A 22,008-nucleotide genomic window follows, 5' to 3' on the forward strand; every position below is an offset into this window, starting at 1 on the left:
CGGAGCCTCCGAGATATCTAGGCCCATGCATGTCGATTTTTACGTGGGGAAATATCCAGTTTCATATTGTGTACGAGGTGGCGCTTTAATGACCGTTGCGACCGGGGTCTTCCATAAATTATCGATGACATTTTAGGGGCCATTTATAAAACTTTTATGAAAGAGAAAGGTTTCACCTTTAAATTAACGTAATTTTTTAGGGGCTATTCACTTTTTATTGAATCTATAGGTTAGATTGTATGGACAAAAAAGTAATTATGAGATTTTAACATCGTTGTTTTTTAGTAAAACAAATCTTCTTGAAGTTCCTAATTCACAGTTTTCATATACCATTAGAGGATTTTTTACCCCTTCAAAACCTTTAATTTTTTTAACCTTAACATTTTTATCCTTTACTTCTTTGGAATGATTGTTTAATAAAGGTCTTCGGAAATTTTCAAAAACATTTTTTAACTATCCGCGACCTCGGCTTCACCGCTCTACGTCTATACCTTGCCCTAATATTGTAGCAGTCGACGGGGTCATGAGGCTGAACTTGTTTATTTTACGGTGCTGAAAGCGCAACCAAGCGGGAAAACACGGCGAACTAAATTAGTCAAAAAAATATTCTCGCTTCGCTAGATGCATGGGCCTAGATATCTCGGAGGCTCCGATACAACCCACTCACTAGTAATCAAAGTCGTCTTTCAGTTTTGAACACATGGAAAAATTGTACGAGAGAGCAAGGACTTGATAATCTTCAGAAATGGGATGTGAGAGTTGCCATTTTTCCACTTTGGAATACAGGTAGTCAACTTTAAAAAATTCTCCGAATGCCAAAAGGATAATGATATCACTTAGAAAGAAAACATCTTTATTCGAAAGAGACGAATATATTTCTGTGTCCGCTATATCCTCGGGTTCGAGATATTCTCTCTTAATCTTAGAAAAGACGCGATTAAAGTTTTCATCGTGCATAGCCTGCAAAATATTGTTTACAATGATTAAATGACAATACAACATTTTAATTTTGAAGTGACTGTGACTGTCTCGTAGGATGAGGTATGGGAAATGGTTAGTTCAAAGGTAGTACGGGTTGAGGGGTCTCCATATTTAGCGGTCAAAAGAAAGAAAGAAAGAAAGAGAGAGAGAAACTGACTACCAGCTACTTCTCATCAGCGGTACACAATTTCAGTAGTAAAGACTCCCCAGATATGCAGCATCCAAGTTGGCCGCCGCCACCAAGAGGGCCGTCATGTGACGTCATAAAAAATCCAAGATGGTGACCATGACGTAATAACAAACTCAAACCAAAACTTTTCGAGCTAAATTTAAAACTCACTCAAAAATTCCCGAACGCGCGAGTGAGTTTAAATTTGTGGTTTAAGCTTTGGCTTGAGTATGTGATGACGTCATGGTCGCCATATTGGATTTTTTGACGACGTCATATGCATACGGCATATCTGCATAGTCTTTACTACTAATTTCATATCATCCTCGAAAATAAAATTTTGGCAAGCAACGAAAAAATAGAAATGGCGCACGCGCGTGTGAGGAAACCGATCTTGTTTAAGTTGTTTTGGACCGTCTCAAAGCGCACTAGCGGTAACCCCCAACTCTTTGACTTTATCAAGCTCATAGACGGCTCCCATCCCTACGCATCTTCCCTGCTCGTAGTGTTGGACTCTATTCAAACAAAGCGTAAGCCCCCGGGAAACACGTGACATGATAGTTAATTTAGAGCCACCACCCACCCTTATATACTATTCCTCACCAAATTTTGCAAGAGCCTTTCTTCTGGAATTCCTTTGAAGAGCTTGAATGTGCAAGGTGGTCCATCAGCGATATCTTCAAATCGTGGTATCGTGTCATAGGACGTGACGCAAAATTTAGACTTCATCGACGGCAATAATTGAATGTTAATCAAAGTGACCAATATAAACCAGCAACCAAGCACAACATTAGTCCTATTATTTACTATTGCGATTGCTAGGGAAAAAAATAGAAATTAAAAGTTAGCATTCAAAATTAATACAAATTCGGTTTTATTAATAACTGTGATAATTAACTTACGTTTAGACAAGAAAAGAAAAAAGAGATCCCAGATGGTTTCTAAAAACAGTTTCTTCTTCTGAAGATTGAATCGTCCTTTCTTTTTCCAATGAAATTTTAAGAGCCTAAAAAAACACGAATTTTCCAATCAAATCATTTCAGAAAAATGTCTAATTTTCTGTCCCCCTGCATGGCCATCACTGCTAACTCCCCCCTCGAAAATGGTGAATATGATTCAACATCTAATGTACACTCCTTGAAAATGGTGAATATAATTCAACATCAAATGTGCACCACTTGAAAATGGTGAATATAATTCAACATCAAATGTGCACCACTTGAAAATGGTGAATATAATTCAACATCAAATGTGCACCACTTAAAAATGGTGAATATAATTCAACATCAAATGTGCACCACTTGACAATGGTGAATATAATTCAACATCAAATGTGCACCACTTGACAATGGTGAATATAATTCAACATCAAATGTGCACCACTTGACAATGGTGAATATAATTCAACATCAAATGTGCACCACTTGACAATGGTGAATATAATTCAACATCAAATGTGCACCACTTGACAATGGTGAATATAATTCAACATCAAATGTGCACCACTTGACAATGGTGAATATAATTCAACATCAAATGTGCACCACTTGACAATGGTGAATATAATTCAACATCAAATGTGCACCACTTGACAATGGTGAATATAATTCAACATCAAATGTGCACCACTTGACAATGGTGAATATAATTCAACATCAAATGTGCACCACTAGACAATGGTGAATATAATTCAACATCAAATCAAATGTGCACCCCTTGACAATGGTGAATATAATTCAACATCAAATGTACACCCCTTGACAATGGTAAATATAATTCAACATCAAATGTACACCCCTTGACAATGGTAAATATAATTCAACATCAAATGTACACCCCTTGACAATGGTAAATATAATTCAACATCAAATGTACACCCCTTGACAATGGTAAATATAATTCAACATCAAATGTACACCCCTTGGCAATGGTAAATATAATTCAACATCAAATGTACACCCCTTGGCAATGGTAAATATAATTCAACATCAAATGTACACCCCTTGGCAATGGTAAATATAATTCAACATCAAATGTACACCCCTTGGCAATGGTAAATATAATTCACCATCAAATGTATACCCCTTGCAAATGGTGAATATAATTCACCATCAAATGTATACCCCTTGCAAATGGTGAATATAATTCACCATCAAATGTATACCCCTTGCAAATGGTGAATATATTTCAACATCAAATGTATACCCCTTGCAAATGGTGAATATATTTCAACATCAAATGTGTACCCCTTGAAACATCAAATGTATTCCTCAAAAATAGTTTGTTCTCTTGTAATTCAAAGGGAATTAATACGTAAAGTATGACATTTTAACAATAAAATGTTTAATGAAAGAACTTTCGTGTTTCGTTGTCATATCTTTAAAATTGAAAATTATAATATCTGGACCTTCAGCCAGTTCATTTATACAAATTAGGTTTTTCTTATTTATGTCTTTCCCTCAAAAAACATTTGTGGCGGAAAATAGCCAGTGACTGCCATTTTTAATTTGTAGCTGCATTTTACGAAACCATACGATGAAATTTTACTTACATTGTTGAAATCAATAATGTTAACGCTGTAAGCAAAAGTGACGTAACAACACCAGTAAAAACCTGTAAAAATGTTTTTATATTATTTTCATGAAACTTGTGATTAAATGAATGATGATATTAGGAAAATTAATATTGTTATATATACTTCAGGTGCAATCTAACACAATACGGTCCTAACTCTATGCAGTTTTGTTCAGTGAAGATCATGTTTCACAAAGAATTCTTACGTATGAGTCGGCGGAGAAGATTTGCGTCGAAGTGACAGCTCTCTGATCCGGTGGGCCCGTCAACATAAGAACGGAGCTATGTAACAGAGGATATGAAAAGGCGTTGACGCCATTCCTGTTGCGCTTTCCCATCAAAGACATCATCAATGGATAAATAATCGCTACAACTCCCTGTGATATATTATTTCAAGACAAATAAAACACCCTATGGAATCTGACCACTTCCAAAAAGAGATTCCATATTCGTAACACCAGAAGAAAATAGGGGAAGTGGGTAGCTTGGGCAACTTCGCGCCATTTCCCTCCCCGTGGGGGTGAAGAGAGATAGGATTTTTACGCGCATTAACACACGAGTGACGTAATTCTGTGGACAGTACGGTCCTACGCCTTCCAACTGACTAGAGGCGTCTGCTAGAGGCAGTGAGGCACTCAGGCAGAATGGCAGAGGCTGGAATCGAGTGGTAAGTACTAAATTCATAACTTATTTTAAAATATGTCTTTATTTTTAAATACAATGGTATTTCTAAGTTCCAGGGAAAAAATTAACTTGTCCGAAGTTTTAAACTGTGATAGGGAAGAGTTCAAAGTAATAAAGTTGTATCCAAGTTGTTGTAGTTTGATTTTTAACATTGGGATTGGTTTGGGTAGATCTTGCTTTTCCTTTCAACACAGCCTGAGTTTTCTTATCGGTAGTTTCCTTGTACGTTAAATCACACTGCGTACTCTTAACGACATTCATTTTATTAAATAACCGAATTTTCGTCCTTAATTAAACCAATATCCGCATTAACCCGTTGCATGACGTAACCCTAACTCAAACTGAAGCACAGCAGAAATATAAGCAGACTACACAAGTTAGTTCCACAGTTCGCTACATGGTGGCGTTCGCAATGAAATCTGGTACTATTTTATGCTTCGCGCCGATTGGCCAGATTCAAATTTTAAGGGTGGTAGGGGAATCGACCATTGTAAGTGAGAATCACTGGACGACTTGTATGGCTCAAGGCTACGGCTACCCACTTCCCCTATTTTCTTCTGGTAACACCTGACAGAAGTGTACCGCAAAGCGGGGTATCATAAGACGACTCTTTCCAACATCCCTTAACATTTAGAGCAAGGATACTAAACTGAATCACATATTCGTTAAATAGTTCCCTCATCATTACTCTATTAGCGCTTAACTATTAGTCAAGACATATGCGCTTGTGGATTTTTGTCCCACGTCAAGACAATCAAGGTTTGTGGGTTAGTACCAAACAGTTATAGAATTCACCCTAGCACGGTGCGATGCCCACCTAAAGATTGATGAGCAGGAGAGCAAACAAAAATGCTCCCTTGCCTGGGAAGAATCATGTTACATAATTAAAGGGTACAGAGTGTCATCTTTCTTCTATTATCCCCTTCTGGTAACACTTATGTTGTTTGAAAAATGGAATTTCTATCTGGAAAAATATGCCACGAGAATACGTACTTCTTTGAATTCACCTTCAACTGGAAGGCCAAGAAGATATTCCCTTTCCAAAACAACGTATTCAACGCTATAAGGTACAGTAACACAAGCACGCGATAAATTATGGTACATTTCGGACTCTCTACTACCAGGAAGTAATGGTTTGAGAACTCATCAGTAAAATGCGATTCTTCAAGTAGATTGCGATATTTAAATTAGTAACATTTTCCCGGGGCTTTTCCGCGATGGAAAAATATATTCATTAAAATAACGAAAGTTTGAAGAAATGTCGCGTCAGGCCTAAGTTTTTCGTATGAATTACTTAATTTAAACTTATTTTAAAGCTATACTCCGGGCTAGAATTTATATTTTTAATCGAAATAGCATAGAAAATAATGAATGTATCAATTAGAACCATGTTTCTATCTACAATATTAAAGAATTTATGTGCCATTGAGTTTCCGTAATGAGCACTACACGTTAGGCTTACCCGCGAAGCACTGGAAAGCACCCGTATTAGATGCCTAGTACTACCTGATGATTTTTCCACTAGGGGTACTTCCCAGTGCTTCACATTTAACCTAACGTTTAGTGCCCATTACAGAAACTTAATTGCTCGCACCTTCTTTAATATTGTAGATAGAAACATGGTTCTAATTAGTGTATTCATATTTTTATACGCTCTTTTAATCAAATTGTATCCCTTTAAGTGTTTCCAAGAGCAAACACTGATAACAAATATGACTCTAAAGGAAAACATTGTCGTCGTCTCCTGAATTTTTTTTTATTAATTAGAAATTAATAAAGCGATTTGTTAAAAATTAAAATCGCATCAAACTTTTAGAATGAAATTTTTTTGTTGCATTATTAAATTTGTGGTTGTGGGACACCAATAAGTGATATCTAGTTTATTAGGGAGAAGGTATATGATGCCTAAGTATTTGCGCGCCATAGTCCCAGTCCCCCTTTCAAAATACAAGGGGGAACCGTAAAAGGAGGCCGGGCTATTTCGTCTCTCCTCAGTCGGAAAATACGTAATTTTTGTCATTCGCGTCGCGCTGACGCGAGTTTTCAAGAACCAATGAGATGCTGTATGTAATTTAGAGGCGGGGATTAACTCCGGACCTACGTTTGAACTGAAAATAATAAACTAGATATCACTTCTTGGGGCACCTTTATACTCGTTAGGAAAGTTTTAAACCATTACTTCCAGGAGCGTCGATTAATAAATAAATAAATGGATAACTGACCTAACGTTAAAGACACGCTGAAAATATCTAGTTACATCTTCTTTAACGTTTCTCATTGACTGTAATACGTCCATTTCCTAATAAGATTTTGTCAAATTTTTTACTTTAAATCACTCTCTTTTCTTCTACCATAAATTGCGTGAATTTAAAAGATACTGAAATGTGAAGCAAAACTAATTTAATCGTTTAATATCTCGGCGTAATAAACTCCAATTTCAATAAATTGTTTCTTATTTATAATGTCAGCTTGTAGCATTAAAACGCCAACGATTGAGCTACCTCATCTAACATGCTACTTCTATATAGAGATTTGACAAAACTTGATGTTTTTTTTTCACTAATCATTAAGACTTTTCTGCATGATCCTGTGCAGCAAAACACACCCTATTTGTTTAAACGTAAAGTTCATGATACCCAACATTAGGCCTTAATCGAAAGGTCTGGTTTAAATATATGAAATCGATAATAAAAACATTTAACAACAAGATATTTGCCCATAAGCACAAAGCAGCTTAGACAGTACAACCTTGTTTTCATGCACCAATAGCATAAAGGAAATAATGCAGTGTCTCCCCATCTAAAAACGTCATCAGAGTGCAAAATATTTATTATGATATATTTACATTTAAAACTCCCAGTTTCATCACATTGCTTGATCCAAACGTTTCTTTACAACTAAAAAAAAATTAAATTGTACGTTATTTTATAACCCTTCATAGTCTTAAAATATTTATTACCTTTCCTCTGACAACATTTTTCCAATTTGGCAATACCAACCAAAAGTATCCCAATATAAGGAAAACGTATATTACATTTTACACTAAATGATCATCGCTTATTTTCTGTAAATAAGGTATTTAGCGTTATGAAGTTGATTGCAATAAGCTATATTCATAATTGTTTATATGCATATTGGAATAAGCATTAATATAAAGCGAGTCCTTCGTTATACACGCAATATTTGTCGTTGTGTAAAAAAATGTATACAGGGTGGAAATTTTCAGCGTCGATACTTTACCAAACGCGTTACCGTTATGCAGGGAAATGTGTAAGGGATTTACAGGCGCTTGTGTCGTCACTAATTTTAAATATAGGGCTGGATTAGATTTAACAACCTAACTATTCAAGTTCTGCCTTTTCCAAGTTTTAACCTTTGGCATTCTTTAAAGACCATTAAATTTTTGTGTTACGATATTTGATGTAACAGAATTAATACCACCTAATTAAGAAAGGTGTTGCGTTTTATCATTCGATTACTCTACAAGCACCTTACCAGGGATAGATTTAATTTTAGATGTAGGAATGGCGAACGGTTAGTCTTTACTTCAGTGCTTCTCATAGCCCAGTAAAGATCCCCTCCCCCTAACACGTAATGAAAAGTTTAAATTATCTTATTGGCTCTCTTAAACTACGTTATGATGACGTTGCTGACGGGGACGGCAAAAAATACGCAATTCCTTTTTACCTCTGTCGCTATGACCCGCCTCTTCTTTCATATTCCTCCGTCTCGTGGAATGCGCGCGTTCAGATTACTCTATTCTCCATTCCAACTTCTAAAATTAAATCTATCCCTGACCTTACACTGTAACATTTTCTTTCCACAACTACCACAACACCTATCGTTATGAGGAGTATCTCTGCTTGTCGCTGGCAAAGGTTTCCACCCTATATGAGTGAATAAGTAGTTGATTGATACCTTTTGCCCAGGAGGCCAGGCTAATTGATACTGCATTTTGTCAGCCAAGTAACCCGACCTCCTTGTGCAAACGGTATCAATCCTCCTAGTCTGGAAACTGTGTATATTTTCATTTGTTTATCCATATATACTGTCTATACATTGCCAGCCGTTTGAGTACCCGAATCTGCACTTATTTGCATTACGGAACTTTTTGCCATGAAAGGGTCTGTCGGCTAATTAAGTAAAGTTTATCCGCGGTTTGTATACACATAAAACTTGAAACTTGTTTCCCCTCCCAATTTCATTTGAGTGCATGCATACATAAAGTTCTTGAGGTCGATTTTAGTCTGTTTCATTTCCCCAACCCAGGTATATTAGATATTTTCAGCGGGATTCAAAGGGAGAGGGAAATTGTGGAAGCTTTATCGGCGTATCATGCGCAGTAGGGTCTACCAGATTTCTAGTTTTTACTAACATTCAAGGCTAAATCAGTGATGATGGGGGGGGGGTACGAAATCTAAGATAAATATGTGGCGCGCCTACTGTGGAATGGCTTGGGTCCGGTGGGACTCAAAAAATATGGGAGTTATAGTTGGAATACGACTTCAATATGTCCTTGAAAGGGGAAAAACAAGACGGAGCGTGCCTCAGGCGCCTTGGAATGTAAAGCTGCTCATCTCTCTTAAAACATTTAATTATCAACCAATGGTTTTGGTCAGGTCAGGGATAGTTTTAATTTTAGAAGCAGTAATAGAGAACAGTTAGTATTTACTTCAGTCCGACTCATATTTCAGTATAGAGCCCCTGCCTCCAACACGTAACGAAAAGTTTAAATTATCTTATTGGCTCACTTAAACTACGTTTTGATGACGTTGCTGACGGGGACGGCGAAAAATACGTAATTCCGCTTTACCTCTGTCGCTATGGCCCGCCTCTTTTTTCATACCTCTCCGTCCCGTGGAAGTAGGTCCGGGACTTTGACGTGCGCGCCCAGACTACTCTGTTCTCCATTCCTACTTCTAAAATTAAATCCATCCCTGGTTCTACCAATGGTTTTGGTGAGGTGAAAAAATTAAAATCGACAAGGGATTTTCTTTTACTCCGTCAATGACTTACTTGACTCTGATCTGTATGAAGGAAATACGGGAAAAAATATTCTAAAAGGACCAAAAGTTTTCTCCTGTATTGATTAATAACTTTATAGTATCCAAAACTTTACATCTAAAAATGAAATACATGAAAAATGAATTTTTAAATCCCCAAATAACACCATAAACGCTGGATTTATTGAGTTATTAAAGAAACCAGCGAGAATTTTTGAATATTTGAGCTGCTTTGTAATTTTGTAATAATACTGGGAGTTTAACCTTTCGACTTTTGGGCGGTTTAAGATATTAAACCCTGGACTTGATGATATTGTTTTGTAAAACTTGAATAATAAGGCAAATCATTTTCTTAAAATACATTTTAACCATAAAATATTGCGTACCCTTTTTCCGACAACATTCATTCTTCCAATTTAGGAGTACTGTACCAAAAGCTATAATTCGAATATGTAGTTGCGAGTACACTAGTCTTAATGACCACGTGTATTTAATTTCACCGCTTATGTTCCATAAAATACGTCTGCGTACCATTAGTTTAATGAAGGTTGTTCATTATATAAGAAATATATTTCGTTGTTTACTTAACCAGTTGGGAAAACCAAAATATTACCTCTCCGAGTCAAGAGAAGGATTACCTTACCTATGAAAATGTTGATAAGGAACTGCAAAAGTTGAAATTACCTAGCATAATTACTCAAACATTATTCAAAGCAATAATCACAACTAGTTTTCGTGTTAACACTATCCTCTCTTAATACCTCAACGGTATTCTTAGATTATAAATGTTTGTCAATACCAAATCTAGTTTATCTCTAGCCGCACGAAAAGAATGAAATCTCCGAAGCTATAACTCGATTACTCGAATACTCGAATACTCGATTACTATCTATATCTATATAAATGAATGTCCTGACTGACTGACAGACTGACTGATAATTAACGCCCAGCCCAAACCGCTTGCCCTAGAAGGCTGAAAATTTGCAGGAACGTTACTCATAAGTAGTAGGCGCGTACTAAGAAAGATTTTTCCAATCCGCCTCCATCTTAACAAATGGCGCCCAGAAATGTAAAAAGTCTTCTCTACGCAACAAAGTCCGCGCGTTTCAACCGATTTCGCAAATATTTAGTACACTGGTTTCCTTTAACCTATAGACGGGTTAAATGGTTTTTGGGTTCGATTTTCTGCCATCTTTTTAAATGGCGGCCAGAAATTTAAAAACCCTTCTTTATGGAACTATGTCCGCATGAAAAGTAATAAAAAACGTCCCGACGGGCTGACGGACAACGCCTTCACTCCTATAGTCTGTCAAACGAAAGAAGAGCCCTGAGAAATTTGTCCAAATTGGTGTCGCCACCATCGACCCCATAGTACTTTATCAACTTGTTTTGTTTTGTCAATAGTCGTCTGTAATATAGTCTGCTATATACAGATACTTTAACTTATGTCATTAAAATATTTTGCAATGCTAGTTCAACAAAGATAAAACTGGTGTCTTGTCGTTAATTTTGTTTTATATTCTTTAATACTCGATGATCGTAAAAACCATGAAACATAAACGTATTAAATATATATTGCAAAATCTATTGGTTCTATTGCGATTAAGCCTATCTGTAATCTGTATATAGCAGACTATATTACAGACGACTATTGACAAAACAAAACAAGTTGATAAAGTACTATGGGGTCGATGGTGGCGACACCAATTTGGACAAATTTCTCAGGGCTCTTCTTTCGTTTGACAGACTATAGGGTTCTACAAAAATATTAGCAGAAGGGGATAATTGAAGAAGGATGACACTCTGTATCCTCTTAATGTTATAGTTATGTAACGTCATTCTTTCCAGGCTCACCCGTTTAGTTTGCTTTCCCGCTCATCAAACTACAAATGGGCATCGCACCATAAGGTGAATTCTTTAACTGTTTGGCACTAAATCCCCAGCAATCATCTCACAAACCTCGTCTTGACGTAGGACAAAAATGCACAAGCGCGTCTTGCCAAATATTTAAACGCTAATAGAGTAATGATGAGGGAACTATTTATCGCGTATGTGATTCGGTTTAGTTACCTTGCTCTAAATGTTCCTACGTTGGGAAGAGTGACGTTACACTTACCCCGCTTTGTGGTACATTTCTCTCTAAGAGAAGTATTATATACTTCTGATATTAGTCATGGGTAAATTCTACTCATTCTTTGCATTATTTTGATGGAAGTTCTTATTACACTGGAGCGACGCCGCGGGTAACAGCTAGTTTAACCCTAAAATACGATGATCTAGTTGCCATCGTGACACTTGATGAACCTAATACTAATAATCTAAATGTGTATTTAACCTCCGGCTAATTCTGAACCGGAAATTTCGCTTCATAGCGGACACGAAAATCTAAACACAAACTTTAATTCATCTCATCTGAGTGTTTACTTTTTCCGTCCACTACGAGCAAATACAAGGTACTTGTCCATCATTCCCGATAACTTCAGTAATATTTGCATTAATATTATGAAATATAATGAGTTCCTTATTAGTAGATATCCCTACGTTTAAAGAACTTTCACTAGGGCTTTCATTCAACTGATTATCTTTCGTTGGAACATGATCAACTGGACGCGTGGTAATACCAACATTAGGTGTCCAAGAACTTGTTCCTATATAAAACGTCAAGAGCTGCTAACACTCTTCTCGTTTCGGGACCGAACTTCTTTGTCCGTATTACTTCCGTTGCGCAACGTTTTGGGATATCCTCTTTCGTCAAATAATTGTCTTCCTCCATTTTAATAAATCCTACAATACTCACAAAATAAACGGACACTCATATTTTCCTCAATTCTTCAACTTTCACAAATATTGATTCACCAGTAGTTAACTGATAGCTTACTGCCTCCAAAATTATATAAAAATAAATCCAGTAGATTAAAAAAGGTCCGTTTACAACTAGGGGCGTATCACATCAATCAAGAAGCGATATCAAGTTTACTAGGGAGAAGGTAAAAGATGCCTAAGGATTCGCACCTATAGTCCCAATCCCCCTTTCAAAATGCAAGTGGAGATGTAAAAGGAGGCCCGTCGGAAAATACTTAATTTTCGTCATTCGCGTTGCGCTGACGTGAGTTTTCAAGAACCAATGAGATATGCTGGTTGTAATTTAGAGGCGGGGATAAACTCCGGACCTATGTTTGGACTGGAGATAAAGCTAGAAATGTGACGAATTTGTACCTTCTCCCTAGTAAACTAGATATCGCTTCTTAACCTCAACTGTATCTTCTTAAAAAATATACATTGACTGCTAGCATATTTAGTCTCCTAGATTTATCCGGTTTTCCATTAGCATTTTCAATGGAGAAATTTTCTTGGAGTGAGAAGCAAAATTCTTTTAAATCCCATTAAATGCATCTATGTCTAATTTAATACTTTTCCATGGTGGCAGATTTCTAGCAGAAAATGGAAAACGGCATTTATGATAAGCGGCTGCTGTTTAATTTCCAATAAACATTATCTCCGGAGAGTAAAAAATATATATTTTTGCAACTACGGGGCGTACCAAGACAATTACTCTTAAAAAATGTTCAAAGATTCCAGCATAATTACTTCATTTGATCTTACTACAGCCAAAAGTTCATATGATATGTCCCATAACTTTGTCACTGGTTACTGAGAGTTTTTCATAAAGTGACGTAGGTGAAACGTCTTAGATTCTCATAAAGTGACGTAGGTGAAACGTCTTAGATTCTCATAAAGTGACGTAGGTGAAACGTCTTAGATTCTCATAAAGTGACGTAGGTGAAACGTCTTAGATTCTCATAAAGTGACGTAGGTGAAACGTCTTAGATTCTCATAAAGTGACGTAGGTGAAACGTCTTAGATTCTCATAAAGTGACGTAGGTGAAACGTCTTAGATTCTCATAAAGCGACGCCTGGTGAAGCGTTGTCAAAGGCTTAGTAAAGACACTAAATATTGTAAGATGAACTACAAAACAGAGTGTAGTCAATTCTCGCTTGTCGTTCTCCAACTAGCTCTCAGTAAATCTCTAGCATTGCGAAGTATTAGGTTGTGTCACACTTATGGAATATATCTTTTAAACTTATGCTACAGCTATATTATCTCTAGATATACAAGTAGATTGACCGAGGAGTAGAAGTTTAAAATAAGAAATATGAAATTCTTTTGCTTATGTTAAACAGCTTAGATTGAGCTAATCAAACGAAAAACGTCGCTTGGAATTTATATTTCATCGACTTCACTTCTCTGTTTTAATTAACAGTTTCCTTACGTGATTTACATTGCATTTTAAGAGAGTAATGTGTTCATTCCTCGTTCAGGGTGCAACGCACACAGACAGACAGACACGTTCAGCGGAACGCCTCCCTGTGACTTAATCGTCACTCGGAGAGGTAAAAATATATAAAGAGAGCTTTACTGTTATAAGGAAAACCGAGTAAGGAGTTTGTAGGCACTTCAAAAGGCATTGCGTCTAGCACTTGCAAACCCCTTACCCTTGAGAAGTATCTTTGTGCGTGCATATACAATTAACTTGGTCGTTTGAGAACCCACTTCTGCACTTATTAAATTACCATAAGCAGATAATCTTCTTTAAGTGTCCATCATTAGGTCTTTGGTGGAACGTCCCCTGCACCCTTTCAGCGCCTAAGAGAAATCGGGCTCCAAAAATAAAGAGATTTTTCTTTCCCAGGCTAAGCTAAGTAGGGAGTTTTTTTTCTCTCGCTATCTCCATAACTACGTTTCTCATCCCGAAAAACGCTCTACTTTTCCACCCTTTACTGATGTTTTTAGGTTTAGAATAAAATTTAAGGCAAAAGACGAACAAGTTTTTTACCATGGTTTTTCAGCAATCATTCTTGACATTTCGATAAAGAAAATCTCGGTACGAAAACCTCGCCGGAATCGAATAGAAGTTTATACATCACCTCTCGCGTGTTATACTAAGAGTATGCTAATGGAAATGTTTGCACGACGGTATTGTCTCATATAATATAATAACAGGTTGGGGTGAGACGGATTATAGGCAGCAGGGGGACAGACAAGTCTCCTGTAGATCCCATTTAGCAGAAGTTGTTGTGTTTCTTAATTAACTACTTAATAAGAACACATTTAAAGTTACTAAAACGTCAGTTTAATTTGATGCATATTAGCACGCGTCCGAGATAACAACTAATCGGCATAGAGCCGACGCAGGGTTGTTCCTTCGACTTTTGGAAAGGTGCTTTCCCCAATAGTAAAATGTGCTGATCCAATGGAAGTTTTTTTCAAAATGTGCCTTTCCCCCCCTGGGGGTAGGAAAATTTCCGTCCCCCCCCCAACGAAAGGCTTTTGGCGCCACCTAGTGGCGGAATTTTCGTCCCATAGACGCTAATGTTAAAAATGAAATTTGAAAATGTGCTTTAAACAGGCCAAATGTGCTTTCGGTGCTGAAGATCTTAAAATGTGCCGAAAAGGCACAATTGTGCCACTTAGAACAACACTGAGCCGACGATCCGTTTATATAATACAAGACTGGGTTCAATACAGTTCAGTTCAATTTACAATTAGAGATATAACGTTGGAGGCGCAATGCCAGTTATACAACATCCTTCCTACAAATTTTTAAAATATACATTTCACAGTTATTTATTTTTTTGTTATACAATTTATAAATTCAGTCTATCAATTTGTTTTATAACTCGGCCACTCCTCGTCTTGGGAATAAGCAGTTGTTGTTGTTGCGTCACAGGACCAGCCGTCGTACGTCGTCGTGGTTTAGTTACAGGCCCGGGTATCGGGAGTTTCTGTGGTTGTACGTCTTCCGGCTCTTGCAACTGCGGTGGTCGTATTTGTGGTAGGTCTTCCGGCTCTTGCAACTGCGGTGGTCGTATTTGTGGTAGGTCTTCCGGCTCTTGCAACTGCGGTGGTCGTATTTGTGGTAGGTCTTCCGGCTCTTGCAACTGCGGCAGTCGTACATCTTCCGTTTCTTGTATATGCATCGATCGGGTATCGTGAGAATCCCGTTCCTCTGCGATTGAGGTAGGATTTTCCGTATCTTTAGTACTCATTGGCGTGAGCACATTGGCATGCGTTGTCGGGCTGAACCTGGGGTAACTGAGAACTTGGTTTTTCGGTAATGTCGTTGGTTGTATCGGTAGTAAATGAAACCGATTTCTTCGTAGTTCCCCATTCGGAGTCCTGACGATGTAGGATCTGGGTTCCGGGGCTTTACTCTGGATGACACCTTGCTGCCTGACGTCAGTTACCCATATGCTGTCTCCTTTGTTTAGGGGTTTGAGGTCCCTTGTCTTGTGTCGTTGATCGTAGTCCTTTTTCTGGTTGATGCGACGTTGATCTTCACGTTGACGTACTATCTTACTAGATGGGATTCTGGGGCGAAGTTCCGTATCTAATATGGGCAGCGTGGATCGTAGCTTGCGGCCCATTAGGAGTTCGGCGGGACTAAATACATTAGCCAGGGGTGTCGATCGATACGAGAGCAGAGCTAAATGAGGATCTTCGCTCTTCTTTAGTGTTTGTTTAACGACTTTGACAGCCGCTTCGACAAAGCCGTTACTCTGAGGATAGCAGGGGCTTGAAGTTATGTTGGTGAATCCATATTCTTCAGCAAACCGACGAAATTCTGATGTCGGCGTCTTGCTAAATTGCGGGCCATTATCGCTTCTAACGACTTCCGGGATACCGTGAGTTGCGAAAATGGACTTCATGTGATTTATGATGGCGGCGGTGCTCAAGTTCGTCAATTTCCGTATCTCGAAGAAACGGGAATACATGTCAGTAACCAGCAAGTACCAAGTTCCATGTAAATAGAAAAGATCTGTGGCCAGAATTTTCCAAGGTCGATCCGGAAAATCTGATGGACATAAAGGTTCATGTCGGTTGGCGGATTCTCTCGTACATGTTGCGCATTGCTTGACCTTATCTTCTACGTACTTTGATAGGCCGGGCCACCATACCGTCGTGCTTGCCCTGGCTCTGCTTTTTGTGATGCCTTGGTGTCCTTCGTGGATTTTAGCCAGGATGTCTTGACGCAGCAACGATGGAATAATGAGGCGGGACCCTTTTAGTAGCAATCCTCGGTGAATTGAAATATCATGACGGTGGGGAAAGTATTTATCGAGGTCATGGGCATGCGAACGGGATTTTGGCCACCCATGTTCTATGTAGTGCGCTAATGTCTTGCAAGTCTGGTCTTCGTTTTGCGCTATTCGGAGGTCCCTCAGCCGTTCGTCCGAGATGGGTACATGCGATGTTATTAATTGTATGTGAGCTGTTATTTCATCTTCCAGGTCACCGCCCTCGTCGCCCCTTATTGGTCCCCGCGATAATGTATCTGCGATAATGAGGTCCCTTCCAGGAGTGTAATATATCTCGTAGTTATATCGCATTAAACGGATTCGCATGCGTTGGAGCCGTGGAGACAAATCCTCTAAGGATTTAGTTTGCATAATAGGAACGAGCGGCTTGTGGTCCGTTTCAATATGAATCTTAATGCCCACGATAAAATCTTCGAATCTGGCACAGGCCCAGGTTATCGCCAAGGCCTCTTTCTCGATTTGAGCATAGCGTTGTTCAGTTGGAGTCATGGTCTTAGAGGCGTAGGCTATAACTCTTAGTTGTCCATCGTCCTGTACTTGCTGTAAAACTGCTCCAAGGCCATAGGACGAGGCGTCGGCGGAAACGATGGTCTTCCTTTTTGGGTCATATGTTGCCAAAACGGGATGTCGGGACAGAATTCGTTTGATGTCTTCAAACGCTTGCTGTTGAGGTACGTCCCAGGTCCATGTGGTTTTTGTGCTCAGTAGAGACGTCAACGGCCGTGCTATCTCTGCCATTGATGGGATAAACTTGCTCACGTAATTAGTCATACCCAGAAATCTCCTTAGATCTGTTACATCCTGTGGTGTTTTGATGTGGATAATAGCCTTAATCTTGTCCTCATCGGGGTGTATGCCGTTGGTGTCGATTATATGCCCAACAAATTTGACTTTGGAGACCGAGAATTCGCATTTGGCCGGATTAAGGGTTATACCAGCTTTATCGAGTTGGCACAAGATTCTTCGTAGATTTTCGTCATGTTCGGCCTGTGTACTCCCATACACTAGTATGTCGTCTTGTAAATTTACGTTCCCTCTGAGGCCTTCCAGGGCAATGCAGATCTGCCTTTGGAAATGTTCCGAAGCGGAGCTTAGTCCAAATGGTAACCGATTAAAATAGAACCGTCCGAATGGCGTGATGAACGTTGTTAATAAGGCGGACTCCTCCTCCAGTGGGACCTGCCAATAACCGCTATTGGCGTCGAGCTTAGAAAATATTTTCGCACCGGCTAACTGTCCGAGTAGATGATCGACGGAAGGCAGTTGGAACCGTTCTCGTCTGATGAATTTGTTCAGGTGGGTTAAATCAACGCATATCCTCAGGTTCGGGCGTTTGGTAATTGTATCCTCAGTCATTTTGGCCAGTAATGTCTCTTCTTTCTTCTTGACGACGACCATGGGAGCACACCAATCAGTTGGTTTGTCAATTTTGGATATCACACCTTTCTGAACCATATGATCTAGCTCGCGTTTCACCGCGTCCATCAATGGGATTGGAACTCTGCGAGGTGTTGTGAGTGAGAAAGGCCTGGCATCTGGTACGAGCGATATCTTGTACGGAGTCTTCATTTTGCCCAATCCATTGAAGAGGTTTGGGAACTCCTTTATTGGATCCAATGGTGTGTTAATTGAAGTTTCAATGTCTCCAACCATGGTGATCAATGAAAGGTCCTCGCTAGCCCTGAGACCGAGGAGCGGGACTTGCAAATCATGCACGACGTAAAGGTCATCCTGGATGATGGTACACCCATAACGGAAGGACACTCGTATCTTTCCGGCGGTTCTTAGGAGAGTTTTACCAGGTCCATAGAGGCGTTTCTTGGAATCCAGTAACTTGATGTTTTTGAATTTAGAATGATATAGGATGGTGGGGATGACATTGACATCTGCTCCCGTGTCGATTTTAAATCTGACTGGAAGGTCGTTGATATGGACAGTGATCATCCATCTATGTTGTCTTGATGTGGTCTGAGTCTCCTGAAGGATCGGATCGGCGATAGATCCGATAAAGAAATCGTTGGACATACAATCTGCTGTCTGAATGTGGGTGACATCTGCTTCTTCCATTCTCTCAACTTGGTTTATGTTGCGCCTCTGGCAAACTTGTGCGTAGCGGCCCATTTTCTCACATTCGAAGCATCGTACATTTTTGGCTGGGCATTTCTCCCGTGGATGGTCGGGAATGGCTCCGCAACGAGGGCAGCGATTGGTACTTTTAGGGCAGCGATTGGTACTTTTAGAGCGGAACTCTTGAGAAGGTTTCTTATACTGAAGGTCTGACGCAGGACGTCTTCCGTTAAAACGTGTAGGCCTTTGAGGCCTGTAGTTGGAAGTTCCGATGCTGTCGACGTGTGGAAGTGTATTGAGGCTGTTGAAGCTGTTCAAATCCCTTTGTTCACGTTGTCTGTCTTCCATGCTGCGTACGCGTTGGATGGCTTGCTCCAAAGTGAGGGCAGGATCATCTTGAAGGCGTTCAGACAATGCTTTATCTCGAATTCCAACGACTATACGGTCCCGGATTAATTCGTCCCTCAGGGTTCCGTACTGACAATGCTCGGCCAAGGCATATAACTGCGTAATGAAGTCGTCGGCACTTTCTGCTTCTCGTTGGGCACGAGAGTTGAATTTTGCTCGATCGTAGATGGTATTTCGCCGGATGATGAAATGACTAGTGAATTTGTCGCTTACAGTCTTAAACTCTTTTTGGTGCGCAGATGTGAGGCCAAAAGAATTAAAAATGGCCTCGGCTTGTTCTCCCATAAGGTAGATCAACGCATTAACTTGTTCTTCTTCTCCCTTAGTATTGAGGCCTGATGCAAGGCGAAAACGTTCAAAACGGCGCAGCCATTTAGACCAATCACTGGGACAGGAAAAGTTGAACGGCTCAGGGGTAGACACATGAAACGCTGTTGACGCCATAATGGGGACGGAAATCACGCGAGAGAAACCAAACTGTAGCGGGAAACGCGCGAAACGCGACGTAAACCGTAAGCCTCGGCACGAGGAAAAAAAACACAACGCGACTCACTATAAACGAGGGAACGGGCGAAAAAGCGAAGCAACTTCTGACACCATGTTGTGTTTCTTAATTAACTACTTAATAAGAACACATTTAAAGTTACTAAAACGTCAGTTTAATTTGATGCATATTAGCACGCGTCCGAGATAACAACTAATCGGCATAGAGCCGACGATCCGTTTATATAATACAAGACTGGGTTCAATACAGTTCAGTTCAATTTACAATTAGAGATATAACGTTGGAGGCGCAATGCCAGTTATACAACAGAAGTGAGATGAGACCAGAAGTACTGAGCTAACAAAATTCTTCACTAGGCGAAAGTGAATATTCTTGATAACACACCAACGGTTGGAACTCTATTAGCGGTTTCTGAATTTTCCCTCCAAAACGTGAGACGCTCGTGGCGGTAGACAGCCCAACTAGATTCAAGTACAGGCGTCCTTGTTCCGCGGCTTTAGTTCGAGGAGAAGGGGGTAGGAAATGTTTTGGAACTCGACCAAATTTTTTTCTCTGTAGTGTAGGCGCGATTGAAGCGGCATAAAATCCTCAAATTTGTTCACTAGTGCCAGGATCTATTACCAATGCTAGAGCCCTTCACTTCGAGCCTCATCTCACTTCTGCATTTAGACATGTAAATTTAATGGTAGATTATTAGTTTATGGTATTACAGAGTATCGGCATGCACAACGTAGTCTAGTCTCCCTCCCTCCCAATGGCAATTATCTTTATTAACGTATGTGTCTGTATATATTTATATATAAACAACTCAAAAAGCACCAAGCGTTTTCCTCCGTCTTTATTTGGGCACGTATAAAATACGTGAAAATTAAACCAACTCTAAAAGCCACAAAAGTGTTCAAATAACCTGAAAACTACTTTCCTTGATTAACGGAGGCAGGATTAAACACTATCTATAAACGAATAAAATCCCTGAGGTGGATGTCAGTCCATCTGTGTTTTTTTTCCAATGGTTTTGAAGGGTGTTAGAAATTCAAAAATGGCTTTACTGGGACGCCAAAAATCATGGGTAAAATCGGTAGACCCCCAAAGCTCTGCTCCTAACTAACTCTGACCTGTATGAAGAAAATACCGAGGGGTTATAGTCACTTGAAAAATCAGGTGTATAAAACTGAATAAATCGATTACTTGATTTCTAGACTTCTTAGAAAATCATCAGTAATCAAAATCATTCTTGTGGGTAATCAAAGGTAATCAGAAATATACGATAATCACTCGAAATCACGTGAAATCTTGAGAAAATCAGAAATCATCACGTGATTTACTAGTAATCTCTTGTAAACACTTCGGTAATCACACCTTTCGAGAAATAATCACACGTAATCAATCGAGGAACTCGAAAATCCAAAATAAAAATCGTAATCGGTTGAAAGAGAAATAATCACTGCATTCATCGAAGTTCACGGGATTCACCAAAAAATCACCGGAATTCAAACAGAAATCACAAGTAATCTGCATCAATAACTTGAAATTAGTGTAAAGATTATAGAAATCGCACCGAAAATAATCGTAATCACCGAAATCAAGGAATTTGTTCAGTAATCATAGGAATTCACGTAAAAATTCAGAAACCAGTAATCAGGTGTACAAAATTTTGGTGAATGACTAGCCCCTTGGAAAATACCTGAAAATAAAACCCACTCTAATAACCCCACAAGTTTTTTCCCAGTCTAGACTCTGGTGACTGGTATACCTTAGGCGCGAAACGTTCTTGGATTCATATAAGTCAACAGCGAATTGAAAATATCTTTTATAAAGAGTCTTCCAACATTTAAACTAATTACTGCATTTGAATTGAGGTTTATTAATAATCATTACGTTTATTTATTTAACCCTTTCAACTAAACACTATCTCCATTGACTGTATATGTATATAAACATTCAATACCTTTTTTGTCTATGAAACTCTTGAGTTTCGTAATATTGTTTAATTAAGAACTTAGAAATCATATTTTATAATACACGTTTAAATGTTATGGTATAAATTTTCAGCCTTAAGAAAAAATGTATTGCTTACCTTTCCTCTGACAAAACACTTCTAATCTAGAAGTACCATATAATGCAACTGCATTTACGGTACAACTACATTTAATTAAGAACAAACAATTATGAGGAGAGAAATTAGCCTAGCAACTTGAGCTTTATTAAATGAGAGAAATTGCTCCGGTGCTTATTGATTTTCAAATATAAAACTCTCTAATTTTCTCTGAAGACCGACAATTATACTGTTGCTAACGCGTATATGAGTATACAGTTGAACCGTAGAAACTTTAGAAAGTAACGTGAGGTACCGTTATGTACTAGCGCCATGAAGCGGGTATCTTGGACTAGACCAGAAGTCCATTAAATTAGCTAATTTAATGGACTTCTGACTAGGCTTATTATTACAAAGTAAAATAAGCTTTTAAAATTATTTCCTAATGACCCGGAAATTAAATTTTTTACAACACGACGATCGA

General features: G+C 38.8%; 1 protein-coding gene across 1 annotated transcript; it reads right to left on the bottom strand.

The window, feature by feature from the left end:
• Positions 1-666: 666 nt before the first annotated feature.
• On the bottom strand, positions 667-7,475 carry LOC149616256 (uncharacterized). The gene is made up of 9 exons (XM_089857095.1): positions 7,368-7,475; positions 7,254-7,305; positions 6,631-6,707; positions 5,402-5,468; positions 3,931-4,101; positions 3,702-3,763; positions 2,053-2,156; positions 1,754-1,968; positions 667-960 (listed from the first exon to the last, which is right to left on the bottom strand). The coding sequence occupies exons 1-9, from the start codon at positions 7,382-7,384 to the stop codon at positions 667-669; spliced, it is 1,059 nt and encodes a 352-aa protein (XP_089713221.1). The 5' UTR covers positions 7,385-7,475.
• Between the last annotated feature and the right edge of the window lie 14,533 nt (positions 7,476-22,008).

The sequence above is a fragment of the Phalangium opilio genome, unplaced genomic scaffold (assembly GCF_054372755.1).
Source record: "Phalangium opilio isolate 3A_F unplaced genomic scaffold, DU_Popi_V2 ptg000217l_1, whole genome shotgun sequence".
Lineage (NCBI taxonomy): Eukaryota > Metazoa > Arthropoda > Arachnida > Opiliones > Phalangiidae > Phalangium > Phalangium opilio.

Coding starts and splice junctions, on each gene's coding strand:
- LOC149616256 (XM_089857095.1), bottom strand. Junction 4,102..5,401: donor TTGAAGGTGAATTCAAAGAA/GTACGTATTCTC, acceptor AATATATCACAG/GGAGTTGTAGCGATTATTTA. Junction 961..1,753: donor AAAGGCTCTTGCAAAATTTG/GTGAGGAATAGT, acceptor AATATTTTGCAG/GCTATGCACGATGAAAACTT.